Source organism: Solanum lycopersicum, chromosome 11 (assembly GCF_036512215.1).
Source record: "Solanum lycopersicum chromosome 11, SLM_r2.1".
Lineage (NCBI taxonomy): Eukaryota > Viridiplantae > Streptophyta > Magnoliopsida > Solanales > Solanaceae > Solanum > Solanum lycopersicum.
This window is the reverse complement of record NC_090810.1, coordinates 3,803,091-3,820,184: the sequence shown is the minus strand read 5'-3', so window position 1 is coordinate 3,820,184 and position 17,094 is coordinate 3,803,091. Positions and strand designations below refer to the sequence as shown.

The following is a 17,094-nucleotide window of genomic DNA, read 5'->3' as shown; positions in this document are numbered from 1 at the left end:
ATATCGAATATTTGAAATATTTAGTATTTCGAGAGTATTTCAAATAATTATTTGTTTGTCAAGTTTGAAATACATAATTTTAAGAATGAAAAATATATTTTATGAGTATTTTTAAGTTTTCACTCAAAAACAACTTCTTACTTAAAACTTTTAATCTCAAAAATACCCTTCAAAATAATTTTTATTTTTCGAATCTCCACCAAATCGTAGCCAAACACCTGTTAAAATTTTAACACTAAAATATTTTTTTCGAATTTATAACTCACCGCTACCCACCCAACCTCCAATTGGTATTCTCGCTACAAGGGCAAAAACTCATATAGTTATAGCGGCTCATAGATGCAAGATAAATTTTGTGGAGGTAGCAGCGGCACTCCCAAAGCAAGACTTACAAATGATGTGAGTCATTATATTGATAGGAAAAATATATCATTTTTTCTTCGCTTGTATAGATGGTAACTAGTTTACGAACACGTGTTTGCACGTGTGTTTCATGTAACTTTTTATAGATCCGTAAAATGATGCGACACGCTTAAAAACATACAAATCTATGTATATTTTTGGACAAACGGGTACTTATCAAGTATTATTTGTTTTCCTTATATTTAAGGGGCGGCGGAAAAATACAAAGTAATTTCTTATCGTTTATCTAATAGAGTTATTTGTTAATATATTGAATATTTGAAATATTTCATATTTTGAGAGTATTTCGAATAAGTATTTCTTTGTCAAGTGTAATACATAATTTTAAGTATGAAAAATATATTATTGGAGTATTTTCAAGTTTTCACTCAAAATAAACTTCTAAAATTAAAAGTTTTAATTTCAAAAATACCCTTCCAAATAATTGTTATTTCTAATCTCAACCAAATCGTAACCAAACACCTACTAAAATCTTTACAAAAAAATATTTTTATCGAACTTGTAACCCTCCACCGCCCACCCAACCGCCAATTGATATTCTCGCTACTAGGGAAAAATTTCATATAGGCTCATAGATGCGAGATGTACCTTGTGGAGGCAGCGGTGACACTCCCAAAACAAGACTTACAAATGATGTGAGTCATCATTTGATAGAAAAATACATCAGTTTTCATTGCTTGTATTATTATTAATACAATGAATCGAACAACTAATAAAATATAATACCACTATAATAAATTTCAGCATGAATAATTTTAATTTTCAGTATAACTTGTCTTCAAACCAAACAATTCTTGTAGTCTAGGAGAAAAACAATTAAAACTTTGTGCACACATAATTAACAAAATTTTGCAATGTTTGAATTAGAATCATTTGATATAAGTGTAATTAACTAAATGGTAAGACAAATTAGATGTGACTTAATATTTATAGTTGGGCATATTATGACACGAAAAAATTGAACACAAATCGAATGTGACAAAAAAAAGTAAGTATTTCTTAATGCTTAGCTTTAAATATATATATTTTTTCGCTTGTATAGATAAAAATCTTTATTAAAAAAATGCATTTAATGAATGATAAAATATAATAGTTATAAATAAATTCTTAAAAGAGTGAAAAAAAAAAACATCAAATGAATATGATATTTTAATGTAATAGAGGAAAAACAAATAAAAACATAAAAGAGAAAAACACAGCATATACATTCTTCTTAAGACTTTAATCATAACAATATCATTATGAAAAAATTATATATTTTTTCAAGTTTTTAACGACCACTGTTTTTCCACAATCAATTAAAATTCAAATAGCATATCTTAATAATCAAAAGTTGTAAGTATGAAAAGAATAAAATCATATACGTAAAGATAACAACTAAATATCAGTCATAATATGAATTTAAATTTAAAAAAAGTCAAATAATAATAAATAAATCAAAAAAATGTAATTAATTAATTTTTAAAAGGGTAAAATTTTTGGATATCTTAATTTTTTTTTCTTTTGACTTAACATTTTTCACTTTCAATATTAAATCATAATATGCTAATTACAAATTTTAAATATATTTTAATTTAATATAAAAGAAAATGATAATTCAAACTTTATACTTTAGTATAAATGGTACCATTACTTTAATTTTCTCATAACCAATTCTACTTATATATTATTATATAGGTAGTTTCATATTAAATATTTTTCAAATAATTTGATAATACAATATTATCAATATCGTGAATAAATAACTATCAATTTACTATTAAGCTTTTATCCATATGTCTTTCTCACTCCTACAAAACAAAAAAAAAATAAAGTTCTTCCACCACAGCCCAAATAAACATCAACTTTGAATAAGTGTTATTTTTTTAGTCTTTTTTTGGTCGTTCAGTGTTTGATATTTATAAAATATTATTTAATATATTAAAATAGAAACACTTTATAGATATTAGAAATTTTTTAATCTCACGATTTAAATTGAAATTACTGATTAAATATATATAATGATCCAAATTAAAGGGTATTTGTTGCCCTAAATATGTCAAATATAAAATTAATGTACATAAGAAGAAAATAGCCAAACAACAAGAGGTCCCCCTCTCTGTCATTTTACACCATTTTGTGAATTGTGACACATCTTTGTGTTGTATAAAAGAAATAAATAATTGACCAAACATTACCCCTTTACGTACAAAATTCGTTTAACACAACATTGGCAAAATAATTATAAAAAAAAATGCTATTTCTAAATCATAAATCAAAGTACATCAAACTTTTAAAATTTGTCTTTATATATTTAGACGTTTGAATTATGACATATTTTAGTAGTTAATTATTTCAACATACGACGAAATGTTTATTTTTAGATATTTTCGACTCAGAATTTGAAAAAAGCTTCTCCACGTGTTCTCAAACATCTATTATATACGTAGATGATTATTACTTAAAATATATCATCTCTTTTAATTACCCGCAATTGTCTCTCAATAAGCCATAAAACTGCAACTTTATTCTAGTTGAGTCTGACATGTATAATTTAAGAAGATGACATATATTATATAGTTATCTTATTTATGTAAGGAACACTTTGAGATTATGTAAACTCTTCTCCAAAATTTGTATTGGAAGTGTTGAAATACTTTACCACGATTCATGTGTTCGACTAAAATATGTTTTTCTTTTTCTAATTTTTCATTCCGTATTCAAAATCTACATTAGAATCTTATTAAATTTGAATCATGCACTACAGTACTCATTCGGGAGTGATGCTTTTAAATTTTTTTTCCATATTCAAAATTCGAATCTGAATCTTTAATTAATGATCAAACAATCCCGCCAATTAAACAAATGTCATATTTAAAGATTTTAAACTTGTCATCCTATCATTTTCTTTCATAGGAGCCCCCACCATTATACTTAAAATAATGAAAACATAAGAAATCTACACAAGTATAAATTATACTCAATATATAACCATATACTTGACACAAATTGGATCACACATGTCCATCACTAGTACTTTATGGTCTTTGTGGAATTTTGTGGAAATATAACCACCTATTGAGTGACACATTTCCCAAAAAATAAGTTTATGTAAGGATTGATAATTCACCCTATGTAGGGGACTCTATATACAATTGGACCATATTGTAAGGAAAATGGGGAACAAACAACTCTATATAATTGGATCTAAAAAATTTGTCTTTGGAAAGGATGATATACTTTTTTTCCTATTTAGAATGTCAAAAGAGATTATTGCCCCCACCAAAAAATGGTCCAATGTATGGATTAGAATTTTATTTGCATGTGATATTTTTATGAAATATAATGATTTATTATGATTAATCGATAAATTAAGGTAAATAGAAATTGTTATTTTTAGGTATGGGATTGAAAATAGTTATTGTTATGGAATTTTCAATTTGAGACGTGAAACTTTAAGGTAAGAATTATTTTTTAAAGTTTCGAAATTTCAATCGTAGAGTTTCAAACTTTGTGACAGTAACTATATTTCAACTACATGATTGAAAAATGACAATTTGTGAATTTTATCTCTTAAAAATTGACCGTATTTTTTAAATCTCATTTATATAGTTGATCAAATATATAGAAATAGACAAAATTTCTCTTTCTTCTCATTTTCCCTTCTCATTCTTCTCATTATGCACAATTAAAAAGATAGTGAAGATTTATAGTTTAATTGTGATGATTTTGATTGAAAGAACAATATAATTAGGTTAAATGAGCTTGTTTGTAGAAGACAAAATGGATCTATTGATTTATGAATATTTAAGTTGAATCTAATCAAAAATTATTGCTATTGAATTTTACAAGATTTGAATACTAAATTTAGAGTCATTTGGACCAATAATTAGAAGCAAAAGTGTAATGTTCTAAAAGACTAGTTTTAATGTATATGTATTATAAAAGAGTTTTTTTTTTGAATTTTTTTTTAGTAAATGCTAGAAATATATTTAGATAAAATAGCTATAATTTGCCTAATTATGACCTGTAATTACACGTTAAAAGGAAAGAAAATGAAAGGCCGAGGAGGGAGTCGAGCGAGAGAGACAACAAAGAGAGTAGAGAGACGAATTGTATTTATTATTTGCTGAATAATTATATATATATATATAATTCGTATATGTATACATATCAATAAATACAATTGTATTAACAAATACAATTTGTATCAATGTTGTATCTAGTTTAACATTTGTATTTGTATAATTGATTGTTATCATTTGTATTAGCGAATACATATGCACTTGTATTTTGTATCATTGAAAAGGATCTGAATCGTTGACACTATTAATTTGTATTTGTATAATTGATTGTTAACATTTGTATTGAGAGAGAGGAGACGAGAAAGAGAAGGGGTAGGCAGAGAGAGAAGCGGAGACGAGAAAGAGAAGGGGCAGGCAGAGAGAGAAGCGGAGACGAGAAAGAGAAGGGACATGGAGAGAGAGAAGCGGAGATATAGATATATAGAGAGGATAGAGAAAACAGATGCAATACTCTAAGTGCAAGGACAAATTGTAATTCTTTCAAACTATAATGTAGTATTAAAAATAGTCACGTAAATACACGACTTGTTCTACCATATTCTCTAAAAATTCTCACCATTTAAAAAAATTTCAAAAATCTCTATTTCCCCCCTTTCTCTCTCCCATTCCCAGATACATCACTCTAATGCGATGTATCAGAACGCAATGTATCAAGACATGTGTGTCTTATATCAACACCGATAATGTATTGGAAATTTGAGTCGTGCATTGGGACAAGTAAGTTCTGTATCAATAAAGATAATATACCGGGATACAATATATCTGGATAAGTCTTGTATTAACAAAGATAATATATCGAAACACAATGTATCAGTACGTCGAGTGATGTATTCAAAATGTTTATAATTTGAGAAAAAGTAAAGATATGTTAAACTCTTGTTAACACTATGAAATTTGTGAAATTTTTACTTAACAATACATATCACATGTTTGCCTAAGCGGCTTAAGACTTTTTTTTGGGCCCAAATACACATTGGACTGAGAGTCCAAAACAAGTGGGCTAAAAGCCCAGTAATTTTAGCAGCCCAAGTTTTCTTCAGTTCTGCCAAAAACATCTCCAGTTTCCCTCTTTCTCTTCGAATTTGCAGCAGCCTGAAGAAGAAGAGGAAGAAAGAAGAAAAATGGGTGGCAGAGGAAGATCTCGAACTCAAAGAAAACACTTTCGACAGAGCAGAGAAAATGTATGGAAACGTAGCAAACATGATGATTCAGGGGAGAAACAAGACAGTGTTACTACTACTAATGATGGCAACAAAGAACATCGCCATTGGGAACCTTTTGCCACCCAAAATCTTGCATTTGATGATTATTATAAGGTAAAAATAAAAAAAGTTGTCTTTTTTGGTATTTGGGATGTGGGTATTTGCTTATATGTTTAGTTAAGTAATGGGGTTTGAGTAATTTTGCAAAAAAGAATTTTTCTTTTGGGCTATTTGAGGTGTGTGTATTTGCTTATATGTTTAGTTGAGTGATGGGGTTTGAGTAATTTTGAAAAAAGGATGTCTTTTGGGCTATTTTGGATGTGTATATATGCGTTTAGTTGAATGATGGGGTTTGAGTGATTTTGAAAAAAGAATGTCTTTTGAGCTCTTTGGGATGTGGTTGTTTGCTTATATGTTTAGTTAAGTAATGGGGTTTGAGTAATTTTGCAAAAAAGAATTTTTCTTTTGGGCTATTTGAGGTGTGTGTATTTGCTTATATGTTTAGTTGAGTGATGGGGTTTGAGTAATTTTGAAAAAAGGATGTCTTTTGGGCTATTTTGGATGTGTATATATGCGTTTAGTTGAATGATGGGGTTTGAGTGATTTTGAAAAAAGAATGTCTTTTGAGCTCTTTGGGATGTGGTTGTTTGCTTATATGTTTAGTTGAGTGATGAGGTTTGAGTAATTTTTTGTTTGTAGGAGCAAGGAATATTGCCAACTGAAGAATGGGATACTTTTATTGGGTTTCTTAGAACTCCATTGCCGGCTGCTTTCAGGATCAACTCCAGGTTTATGTTTATCCTGTTTTGAGTTTTAATTTGCCCCATTTGAATCGTAGCTCCCGTCTGGTCGTATATTTTGAAGTTGAAACTTGAATATTTGATTTGTTGAAGTTGTGGTTTTTGGAATTTGAAGTTGTGTTTGAACATGTAATTTACGTGAAGATTTGTGAGTGGAAGTCTTTGGGAACTTGAAATATATGAAGAATAAATTTTTAATATTTCCGGAGTCTAGAGCAAAACACTAGCTTAATTTGCTTTTGCTATCTAGATGGTAATGTAAGGACTATAGTTGAAGTATAGCTCAATGAATATTATTTCCTTTTGTTTGTCTTTATGGCTTTAGAATTGATTGGATTTGAGCATGATTGACTATAGTTGAAGTATAGCTTAATGAATGTTTGTTATTTCCTTTTGTTTGTCTTTATGGCTTTATAATTGACTGGATTTGAACACGATTGGATTGTTGTGTTTTTTGTTCGAAGAGAAGCTAAGTATGCTAAATGTTACAAAAATTGTGAGAAAAATGTTGATAAAGTTTTGAACTTTGAGCATTTCTCTTTCATATGCAAAGTTTTTGCAATCTCCAATTGCACAATCTGTGAAGCTTCAATTCCTGTGCTTCTGATGGTACAGTGGCTTTTAGCAATATAATATAAATTTGGCAGTGGGTGTAATTGTTCCTCTTATCACGCTTGCATGACAAGTGCACCTTGTTCAGAAGGGTTATGTGCTGCTATTAGCATGTACCCGTAATAATCTAATGTCATCTTTTCTGAATACGTTGTGAGGTTCTTCTTTTGAATCTAAAAATATAACACATTGATTTAAAATAAAGGGTTAGATGTAGCAAATCCTCCTGCTTCAAGTTCCAAGTAGTATGTAAAGACTAAGTAAACTTGTTTGTTGTAGCCTAACTCTATCAGAAGATATTATAACTCTAAGAAGAAAGCTATTTCTGATAGAATTAAATTATATTGAACTTCCCATTTTGTTAATATTGCAGTGCCCAATGCTATGTGGATATTCGGACCAAGTTGGAGAATGATTTTATGAAATCTCTTCAGGCAGAGGTTGATCAACTGAATTATGTTTTCCTTTCATTTATGGCTTTCTGCTTTACATATGCAGTATTTAGAGTATTATCATTCAATGCCTTACTGTTTCTATATTTCAAGTATGATTCAGGGTGTAGATGGGAGTGAGATCGAGGGAATAAAACCATTACCTTGGTATCCAGAGAATCTTGCTTGGCAATCTAATTTTTCACGTAATCAGTTGAGGAAAAACCAAATACTTGAGAGGTTAGTAATGCACTTTCTGTAACTGTGTTTTAACTTTCTGTAGACTCGATTAACTATTGTGTAGTGAAAGATCATTTATAGGTATGTGACAGAGTAGCTCATGGCTTTCTCAAAATGATTATTGTGAAGTGCTAACTGCTAAAATTGGTGCTTAGCTCTCTACTTCCATACACTTCGTTGTCTTGCTAAATGGATCTGAAAATACTCATTGTTCCGCTTAGTCATCGAAGTTTCTGTACTGTTTATTCTTCAACCAAGTTACTTATTTACTGCTGTTCTGCCATGTAGTTTTTCATGAGCTCACAGGTTTGAACCCTGTTTCAGAAAGAGGGGTGTTCTCATCATCCACTGATTTACGTATGGGGCTCCGTTGGCCCTCTGAGATTTTTCGGTTATAAAATAAAATAAAATGAAGAGGTCAATATTTTGGGATGGACTTAAACAGAAAGTAGCTCAAAGAAATTAGGATGGATGGAGTACGGAATTTTCATAACTCATTGTTCACAGCACCTATGGCATCTTAGGTTGCCATCAAGATTAATTTTGCTTATTATTTCATAGATATAGTTGAAGAAGAACCACATTGAAATTAATAAAGCTTGCACATTTTGCTTTTATGTTTGAACTGCATAGTGCATACTGACCTTATTGTTTCTGATAAAAAAACGACTGGACCTATAATTGAAGACAACTTCTGGTTGTTTCTTAAATAATTTGAGATTATTTTTATAAATTTTCAGGTTCCATGAGTTCTTGAAGCTACAAAATGAAATTGGAAACATTACGAGACAGGAGGCTGTTAGCATGGTTTGTCAAGTTGACCTTCGTCTCTCTATGTTCCCTGTTGGACTTTACCATCACTGGTTTGTTTGATGGTTCTCCTTTTATTGACTTCATCCCGTGTCTGCTTGATTTAGGTTCCTCCCCTGTTCCTGGATGTACGTCCTGATCATTTTGCTCTTGACAGTAAGTTATTTTCTATGGATTCTAAATTACAATTGCATATATCTTATAATTAGGCTATTTTCACATACTTATTCTGAAAGCTTTCTGTATCTTGACTATAATCATGCAGTGTGCGCCGCTCCCGGTTCGAAAACATTTCAGTTGCTTGAGATGATACACCACTTAGCTGAACCAGGGACATTACCTAGTGGAATGGTTTTCTTCCTTCCTTATCTCTCTCTTCACGTCATGGATGTCTATGCAGCTTCTTTGTTTTCATGTGAACTGTCTGCACTTTTGTGACATCGTCTTGGTTCTTTTTGGAATAACTCTTTATATAGGTCATAGCAAATGATGTTGATGTCCAAAGGTGTAACCTTCTTATTCACCAAACAAAGAGGATGTCTACTGCCAACTTGATCGTCACAAACCATGAAGCGCAGCACTTCCCGAGCTGTCGTTTAGATAGAAATTTTGCAAATGGTTCTGAGACGCCAACAGTGAGGGAATTGGATATTAATCAACTTCAATTTGATCGTGTCTTGTGTGATGTTCCATGCAGTGGCGATGGCACTCTGCGCAAGGCTCCTGATATATGGAGGAAATGGTAGTTATTACATACTATTGTAGTCAGTATCACTCTCATTTTAGTGCATATGATGGTTTCTGATGTCTACCTTCTCCCTCCTGTATTTGCATCATACAGGAATGCTGGAAATGGTAACGGTCTCCATGGGCTACAGATTCAGATAGCAATGCGAGGTTCCTTGCTCTCTCTCTCTCTCTCTCTCTCATTCAGAGACAATTTTACGTCACTGCATTTTTCAATTTCTTCTTGTTTTTCTTAGTTCTAAGTAACTACTTTATCAATTATTCGTTTTTGTCTTACTTCTAGCACTTTTATTTTTATTACTTCTAATACTCGCCACTATTTACCTTTATTTTGTATAATGTTGGCCTGACATGAATTTAATGGAGTAACATGGTCAGTGAGGTTTCGTATAACCGACTGATCCTAATTTGTTTGGGACTGAGGCATAATTATAATTTCTGTATATAAGCCTTATACAATGCTATGCGATCTTTTTACCATTCTGAGTTGCCTTCTGTAGATACATGATTGTTTTAAAACATATATTGCAGGATTGTCTTTGCTTAAAGTAGGTGGAAGGATGGTTTATTCGACTTGCTCAATGAATCCCATAGAGAATGAGGCCGTGGTTGCTGAGGTAACTCATTTAAAAAAATGCTGGCATATTTATTCTTCCCTTGTTTTTTTTGAAGGATAAAATTGCTGGCATATCAATCAACATTCCCTTGCTTATATTACTCTTTTATTCAACAACTATGCCGCAATTCCAAGCCAGTGAGAGTATGTTCTATAATCCTGTTTGATGTCACTCCATTGAGGCACTTCTCAATCCAATATTCAATAATTAAGGTTTACTAGTAGTTCTCCACATTTTCTACTGACACACAAATTTCTAACATGATTAAAAAACTACAGCAAAGCTTCTTAACATGGTAATTGAATATTTTGTACCAAGTATTGCAACCATTGCAGCATGTTTTCTTGCTTCATGTGACACTATGCATGGCTGATTATTAATCAGTATAATTTTTCCTGAGAAACAGAACTTAGACATACATTACATACATGCACACACTCATATATGTAATTATGTATGTGTGTTGTCTTCTAATTTCGCAAGCACTTTAAGACTTGTTGTGCCTCCAACCAAATTGTCTTTTGATGTTGCAGATCTTACGGAGATGTGGGGAGTCCGTTGAACTTGTTGACGTGTCTAGTGAGGTTCCACAACTTATTCGCAGACCAGGTCTTAAAAAATGGAAGGTGTGGTAAAAAAGTTCATCCTTAACCTTCATCTTTTTTTTTCCCCATGTTATGTCGCGGACCAGGGGGCCATGTCCATTATAATCCATTATGTGCGAAAGGAGATATAGTGGTGTTTGATGTATATCCACAAAATGATCTCTTTTTTCAGTTTCTTATGTCACGTGATTGTGGGATTTTGTTGTTTATATAGTTCATGATGCTATCAGTCTCAAATAATAGTCTATATCTGGTGAGTAAATTTGGGGAGTAAATCAATATGACCTCAGGAACTTTGATATCTTGTGAAATTATTTTTAAGAACATAAGAATATTTTGTGTGTGTTTCACACAGCTCTGTGTTATTTTTTTCTTCTATGGGTGGAATATAAAGTTACATAGTCCTGCCATCCCAATTTGCTTGGTGGTGTTTGACTGAACATGGTGTTTAAGAAAAATACAAAAGACTGATGACAGTCTTATAATACATAAAATACCAGAAGTGTTCCTAGTACCAAGCTATTTTCCAGTGGACCCTAGAACAGGCCATGTCAATGTGACAGTGCGTGTAAAAATTACGGAATTAGTTTTTGAATATAGAATTATGTCAATCTTTTGGAAGGACAAAAAGGAAAGAGTGTCAAACAGATAGAGACAATGAGAATTCTGCACTATGATGTTGTACTGATTCCAGGAATGCTTGGAGGTGATCACAACATTTAGTTGTCTCGACAACTTTTCAATGATCTTGTCTGTATTTATAAGCTCTATCGATCTTTTAATAGTGTGACCAGGAGCATAACAAAGATTAAATTACGTTCTTAAAACATTTCAATTTCAGTTGTTCTAGACAAGATCCGTTGATTTATACTGCATGATTTGATTGTTTTTTGCTCATCTGTATGCACAGGTTCGAGATAAAGGAGCGTGGTGGACTTCTTATAAAGATGTTCCTGAGGGTCGTAGAAATGCAATTGTTCCAGGAATGTTCCCCTCTGGCAAAACCTATCTGGATGTATCTGAGAAGAATGATGATGCAACTAGAGACCAATTGTCTGATAATGGAAATAATGCTAATGGCATTGAGGTGTTGGAAGATCCAGCAACTGCAGCTACGATCTCGGATAAAGAAGTTTCAACTCTACCTCTGGAACGTTGTATGAGGATAGTGCCGCATGATCAGAATAGTGGAGCCTTCTTTGTTTCCGTATTTCAAAAGCTCTCTCCTTTGCCGGGTGAGTTTAAAGTTTTACTGTCTGTTAATTAGTACATTACTCAGAAAATTGAATCATTTGACATTTGATTGTTTCTGCAGCTGCAGCCTTTCAGCAGAAGAAACCTGTGTCTTCGCGAGGGAAGCCAAAATCCAGTGATGTTATTCAAGCGGAAAGTTTAACTACTAAGGTCAAAGAAGACGTGAATGTAGAGGATGTTAAGCCAGTGGATTCTGTTGGTACCCAAGAAGTGACTATGGATGATGCTGATATTCAAGATGAAAGTGTAACAACTAAGGTCAAAGAAGATGAAGATACCGAGGATGTTAAGCCAGTAGATTCCGTTGTTAGCGAAGATGTGACTATGGATGGGGCTGGCAATGGAACAGATGAAACTGCATTGGATACTGAGCCCAGTGAAATATTGGAGAAAACCGAGAAAGAGGAAACTCAACCTTCAACTGATACAAGAGCTGAGCCCGAGACTGGGAGAGGGAAAAGAAAGTTACAAATGCAAGGCAAGTGGAGAGGGGTTGATCCGGTTATATTTTACAAGGAGGAGGCCGTTGTGAGTAAGATAAAGGATTTCTACGGTATCAAGGAATCCTTTCTATTCGAAGGACATTTGATTACCAGGAATAGTGATATGAACCATGTCAAGAGAATTTATTATGTGTCAAAGTCTGTGAAGGAAGTTTTGCATCTCAATTTTCTAGCTGGTCAGCAGCTTAAAATAGCTTCAGTTGGGCTCAAGATGTTTGTAAGTCTATCTGAATTTGACACTTCATATCTCTTCGTGCGAGTTTTCTCCAATTTGACACATAACTTCTCTGCATGGGTATTTTATCATATTTGACACTTTAGATTTTTTTTGTCAAATTCGGCACGTAACTTCTCTTCGTATAGCTTGTTTCATAATAGTAAAAATTGCACCGACAGTAACTATGCCTCAGTCCAGGACTAGTTGGGATAGGCGAAATAGCAGAAGTGGCAACCCCCACCCACCTCGTGTTTTTATTTTCTTCTTAAAAAGATGAAGTAAGATAAGGTGCGAAAAGATAGAGGCAGGGTCTTTCTTTTCTCGTATCCTCCTGCCTATTGCACCATTTAGCTGACTTTTTTGCTTTGGTTCTATCCACATTGCAGGAGCGCCAAACATCAAAAGATGGTGCATCTGCACCATGTATATTCCGCATATCGTCTGAAGGATTGCCATTGATGCTGCCACATATAACAAAACAAATATTATACGCATCTCCTACAGACTTCAAGCATCTTCTGCAGTACAAGAGCATTAAATTGGGTGATTTTGTGGATGCTGAATTTGGTGAAAAGGCCTCACAGCTGTTGATGGGTTGTTGTGTGGTAGTTCTGAACAAAGGTTAGTTCTAGTGTTTGTCCATGATCTCACAAATACTAAATTTCAGCATTTCAAGTGAAATCTTAGTTTTTGTGCAAAAATATCGAACTTTTTTCATGTCCAAACATTAACTTCCAAATGCTCTCAATGAACTTCAATTTCAAGTTCTCTTTTTTGAACTTCATCCAAATACTGGCCAAACGCCTCCACATTTCCTAGAAAGAGTGCTCGTTGCTTTGCTTCTATTTAGTTTTGGTTGATCGTTTCTTGCAGAAAATAAGACGCTGTCAGAGGCTCAAGCGGATCCATCAACTATCGCCATAGGATGCTGGAGAGGCAGGGCTAATATCTCAGTAATGGTCACTGCTCTCGATTGCCAAGAACTTCTTGAAAGGATGTCAATGGGTGTGGAGGAGGAAACAAAAGCGTCCTCACCAGAAATCAAGCCATCAACTAACAAGGCAGATGAAATAGTTGAAGCAGTGGAAGATGAAGTTACAAAAAACACAAAACAACCATGAGAAACACTCCTATTATAACACTAAAACAATTTTGGAGGTTGTTATAGGTGTAACATGATAGTGAATTTAGTACTTGCTTCTTTGTAGATTACTCAAGTTTATTCAATATATCTACAATGATAATTCTTAGTGTAATTTAGATTTTTATCATGTTGAATTATTCAAGTACACCATAGTTGTGACCATTGAGCCTAAATTTCATTTCCGCTTTTTGCGGAGTGTGTTTCAGAAACAACCTTTCTATTTGATGTTTGCGTTTGCTCGATCTTCCTCAGATCTCACTTTGTGAGATTATACCGAGTATTTTGTTTGATCTTTTGATATTGGGAACATATTGGTCCCACTGATGCAATCAACTTTCATCTCTTTATAAATACACCTTTATGGACAATCTTTCACATGTATGGATCTAAAGTCTTTGCTGTCCTTTTTGTCATTGCTGTATATAGATTCTCTGTTAGGTACACCAGAGATCTTGTATATTCTGTCCTCTATTTTTTTCTAAAAGACGAAATTATATAAATAAACAGAATGTCTAGCGGTATTTTTATTTGAGAACTTTCTAGTTCGAAACCAATCCCTTACATTTAAAAAGTTACTATATAGATGTATGTAAACACTTTGCTATAAAAAATACCAGTGAGAATGGTGTGTACGTAACCTTTGCCACTATCACTTTATGACATAGAGAGATTGTTTCCGATAGATTTTCGAGTCAAATAAAATCAGTAGATATAATATTATCAGTAAAAAGATTCATGAATTCAGCTGCAACTCTCTTTAGTGCAAACCATATAACTATTTCCTTTCATTAAAACAGTACAAAAATAACATCATACATATATAAACAAAAAGACTTTCAAGAATATCACTATGAGATGAATTTTGAAATCTAACAACACCCAAAGAATGAAAAAGAAAACTCCAAATCCCAATATCTCAAAATCCTCTTCTTTTTTTTCTGGCTACTGAGAAAAATTCCAATATCTTAAGAACTACAGCATGCCTTCTTTTCTGGGATAACTTGTGCAGGACCAGGTACAAGAATTTTCTTCCCAGTTAATGAAGCAGGATTACCATTTGCTTGATCATCACCAGCGGCGAGATTCTTCTTGTTCACAATGTTGAAGATCTCTGTCAAAACAGTTAAGAAGGCGTCCTCGATGTTTGTGGCCTCCATTGCAGATGTCTCTAAGAAGAACAATCCTTCTTTTTGTGCAAATTCTTTAGCATCCTCGGTGGGAACAGCTCGTTGATCTTCAAGATCGGTTTTGTTTCCGATCAGCATAATAACGATGTTCTTGTCAGCATGTGCACGTAATTCTTCAAGCCAGCGTGGGATGTGATCAAAGGTCTGACGTTTTGTTATGTCGTAAACCAACAGAGCTCCGACAGCTCCCCTGTAGTACGCACTCGTGACAGCTCTATATCTGTTCATGACAACAAACCAAACCAATGATTGAGTGACATATAAGCTGTTAAGACTCGGATCTAAATGGGATTTTTGGAATGTCTTAGGCAAACCAAGGAGCAAAGAATTGCTGCCCGTGTTGGTTAGAGCACATCATCGGTTCAGACCCAACGATAGCAAAAAGTTAGGTATTTAAGTGCAAACTTGCCAAATCAAGTTCAAAACCGTGCTCCAATGCACTCGTTTATCGAAAGACAAAAATATTTAACAGGAACTGCTTGGAACCTCTATTTCAGCTTAAGTAATGTAACAGTGATAGACATCACTAATTTCTCCTCTAATACAAGACTGTTTCATTGTTTGGTTGAAAGCGACAACGATGGTGAATATCGAAACTCATAGTGGTGTAAATCCTTTAGTATGGAGGGGAAAATTCATGCAGTCCTACAGTAAGATAAACAATTCTGAATCTCTGAGCAACATGTATATGACTTCAAACTTACGAATACACCAATATCAAGCTTTTCCTCGGATGATTCAACGAAAATTCACAGCAAATACATAGTTCACTACACAGTTTTGCTAATATGCAAAACACATCACTAAATATCTTATATGATATCAGCAGCTTCAAACACAAAGCAAAAGAACAAGAAAAGGCAGATCAAAGTGAAGAAAACAGCATTATACAACTACAATTCATTACTTCTCAATTTAATGCACTAATTTCTGCAGATCAAAAGTTGTGACTTTAACAATGCTTCAAAACTAGAGAACTAAAAAGAACCATTACAAGTGAAAAAGAAATGTATTCCCTTTCTTGCACTTTATATGACACTAATATTTGTAGATCAAAACAACTTCTTTTCTTTAACACCCATCTTCTCATACATCTCTAATCATCAAAAAGTTGTAAACTTTAACAACACTTGCAACAAAACTAAAAAGGTTCAACTTTTTTTAGCAAAGAACCATCACAACTTTTTTTCTTTCATCACCCATCTCCTCAATTCATTTCCAACATCAAAAAGTTGTAAACTTCAACAATACTTACAGCAAAACAAGAAAACTAAAAAGATCAAATTTTTTTAAGCAAAAACCATCCCAACTTTCTTCTTTAAACACCCATTTCCTCAATCATTTCCAACATCAAAAAGTTGTAAACTTTAACAACACTTACATCAAAACAATCAAAACTAAAAAAAGGTTCAATCTTTAGCAAAAAAAAACAAAACCCCATTTACCTTTCTTGGCCAGCAGTATCCCAGATCTGAGCTTTAACAGACTTATGCTGAATAACAAGTGTTCTTGTCTGGAATTCAACACCAATTGTAGCTTTAGAATCAAGACTAAACTCATTTCTTGCAAAACGAGCTAGTATTTGAGATTTTCCCACAGCTGAATCACCTATCAAAACAACCTTAAAAACATAGTCTATTTTCTGACTTGCATCACCATACCCACCCCCACTTGCCATTTTCTTTTTCTTTTCAAAGAAAATTTTCTGTGTAAAAATTAGCAGAAAATGGAAGAAGAAAAGTAAGCAGAGACTAGCAAATAGAGAGAGCAAAAGGGGAAAATATGTTGGCTGTGTCTTAACTAGGCTCTTGCTGTCACACTTGGTCGCGGATCGATAAATACTTTTTCATAGTTAATTAAATATTGAGATCATATCATTTTATATAAGCGATTTTATTTTTTAATATAAACTTAAATTTCGTCGAACTTTAATAATATATATATTGAATATCAAATTAAAAAATAAAAACTAAGCTCTTGCTGTCACTTTGTACTTGTATGAACAAAAAAATCTCCAATTATTATCATTTGAAGTATAGACTAAGGGATCACAATTATTATCATTTATTAAGTATAAGACTTAGGGATCATTGGTACGCGGTGATTTATGTGTGGGAGTGTTTCACTCTTGATTAGATGTTCGAATTTGAATTTTGGGTATAATTTTTTTTTGAGAGTACTATTTTCGAATAGGTCCTGCAATACGTGATTCGAATTTAATCAAAACTCTAATAAAAA

The 17,094-nt window shown here is 32.7% G+C and overlaps 2 protein-coding genes across 4 annotated transcripts; one reads left to right on the top strand and one right to left on the bottom strand.

Moving 5' to 3' along the window:
• Positions 1 to 5,546: 5,546 nt before the first annotated feature.
• LOC101259902 (uncharacterized) lies at positions 5,547 to 13,881 on the top strand. Of its 3 annotated transcripts, none has more exons than XR_011212283.1 (15): positions 5,547 to 5,803; positions 6,389 to 6,477; positions 7,475 to 7,541; positions 7,657 to 7,772; positions 8,513 to 8,579; positions 8,690 to 8,738; positions 8,848 to 8,933; positions 9,059 to 9,324; positions 9,424 to 9,479; positions 9,861 to 9,946; positions 10,480 to 10,572; positions 11,462 to 11,786; positions 11,867 to 12,813; positions 12,912 to 13,146; positions 13,399 to 13,881. XR_011212283.1 is itself a non-coding variant. In XM_019211033.3 (15 exons), the coding sequence occupies exons 1-15, from the start codon at positions 5,609 to 5,611 to the stop codon at positions 13,644 to 13,646; spliced, it is 2,631 nt and encodes an 876-aa protein (XP_019066578.1). In that variant the 5' UTR covers positions 5,547 to 5,608; the 3' UTR covers positions 13,647 to 13,881. The 3 variants fall into 3 exon arrangements, 2 of the variants coding, with proteins under 2 accessions (XP_019066578.1, XP_004250107.1); XM_019211033.3 differs by having other exon boundaries at positions 11,873 to 12,525; XM_004250059.5 differs by having other exon boundaries at positions 11,867 to 12,525.
• Positions 13,882 to 14,429: 548 nt separating this feature from the next.
• LOC101260785 (ras-related protein RABA4a-like) lies at positions 14,430 to 16,710 on the bottom strand. The gene is made up of 2 exons (NM_001366512.1): positions 16,302 to 16,710; positions 14,430 to 15,076 (listed from the first exon to the last, which is right to left on the bottom strand). Exons 1-2 carry the CDS (start codon positions 16,532 to 16,534, stop codon positions 14,635 to 14,637), a joined length of 675 nt encoding a protein of 224 aa, NP_001353441.1. The 5' UTR covers positions 16,535 to 16,710; the 3' UTR covers positions 14,430 to 14,634.
• Positions 16,711 to 17,094: the final 384 nt, after the last annotated feature.

Bases quoted from the DNA above. Each gene is read 5' to 3' on its own strand.
- LOC101259902 (XM_004250059.5), top strand. From the start codon at position 5,609: ATGGGTGGCAGAGGAAGATCTCGAACTCAAAGAAAACACTTTCGACAG. The intron at 8,739-8,847 runs GTAAGTTATTTT...ATAATCATGCAG, and splicing joins TGATCATTTTGCTCTTGACA to TGTGCGCCGCTCCCGGTTCG. The intron at 12,526-12,911 runs GTAAGTCTATCT...TCCACATTGCAG, and splicing joins CAGTTGGGCTCAAGATGTTT to GAGCGCCAAACATCAAAAGA.
- LOC101260785 (NM_001366512.1), bottom strand. From the start codon at position 16,534: ATGGCAAGTGGGGGTGGGTATGGTGATGCAAGTCAGAAAATAGACTAT. The intron at 15,077-16,301 runs GTAAATGGGGTT...TGTCATGAACAG, and splicing joins GATACTGCTGGCCAAGAAAG to ATATAGAGCTGTCACGAGTG.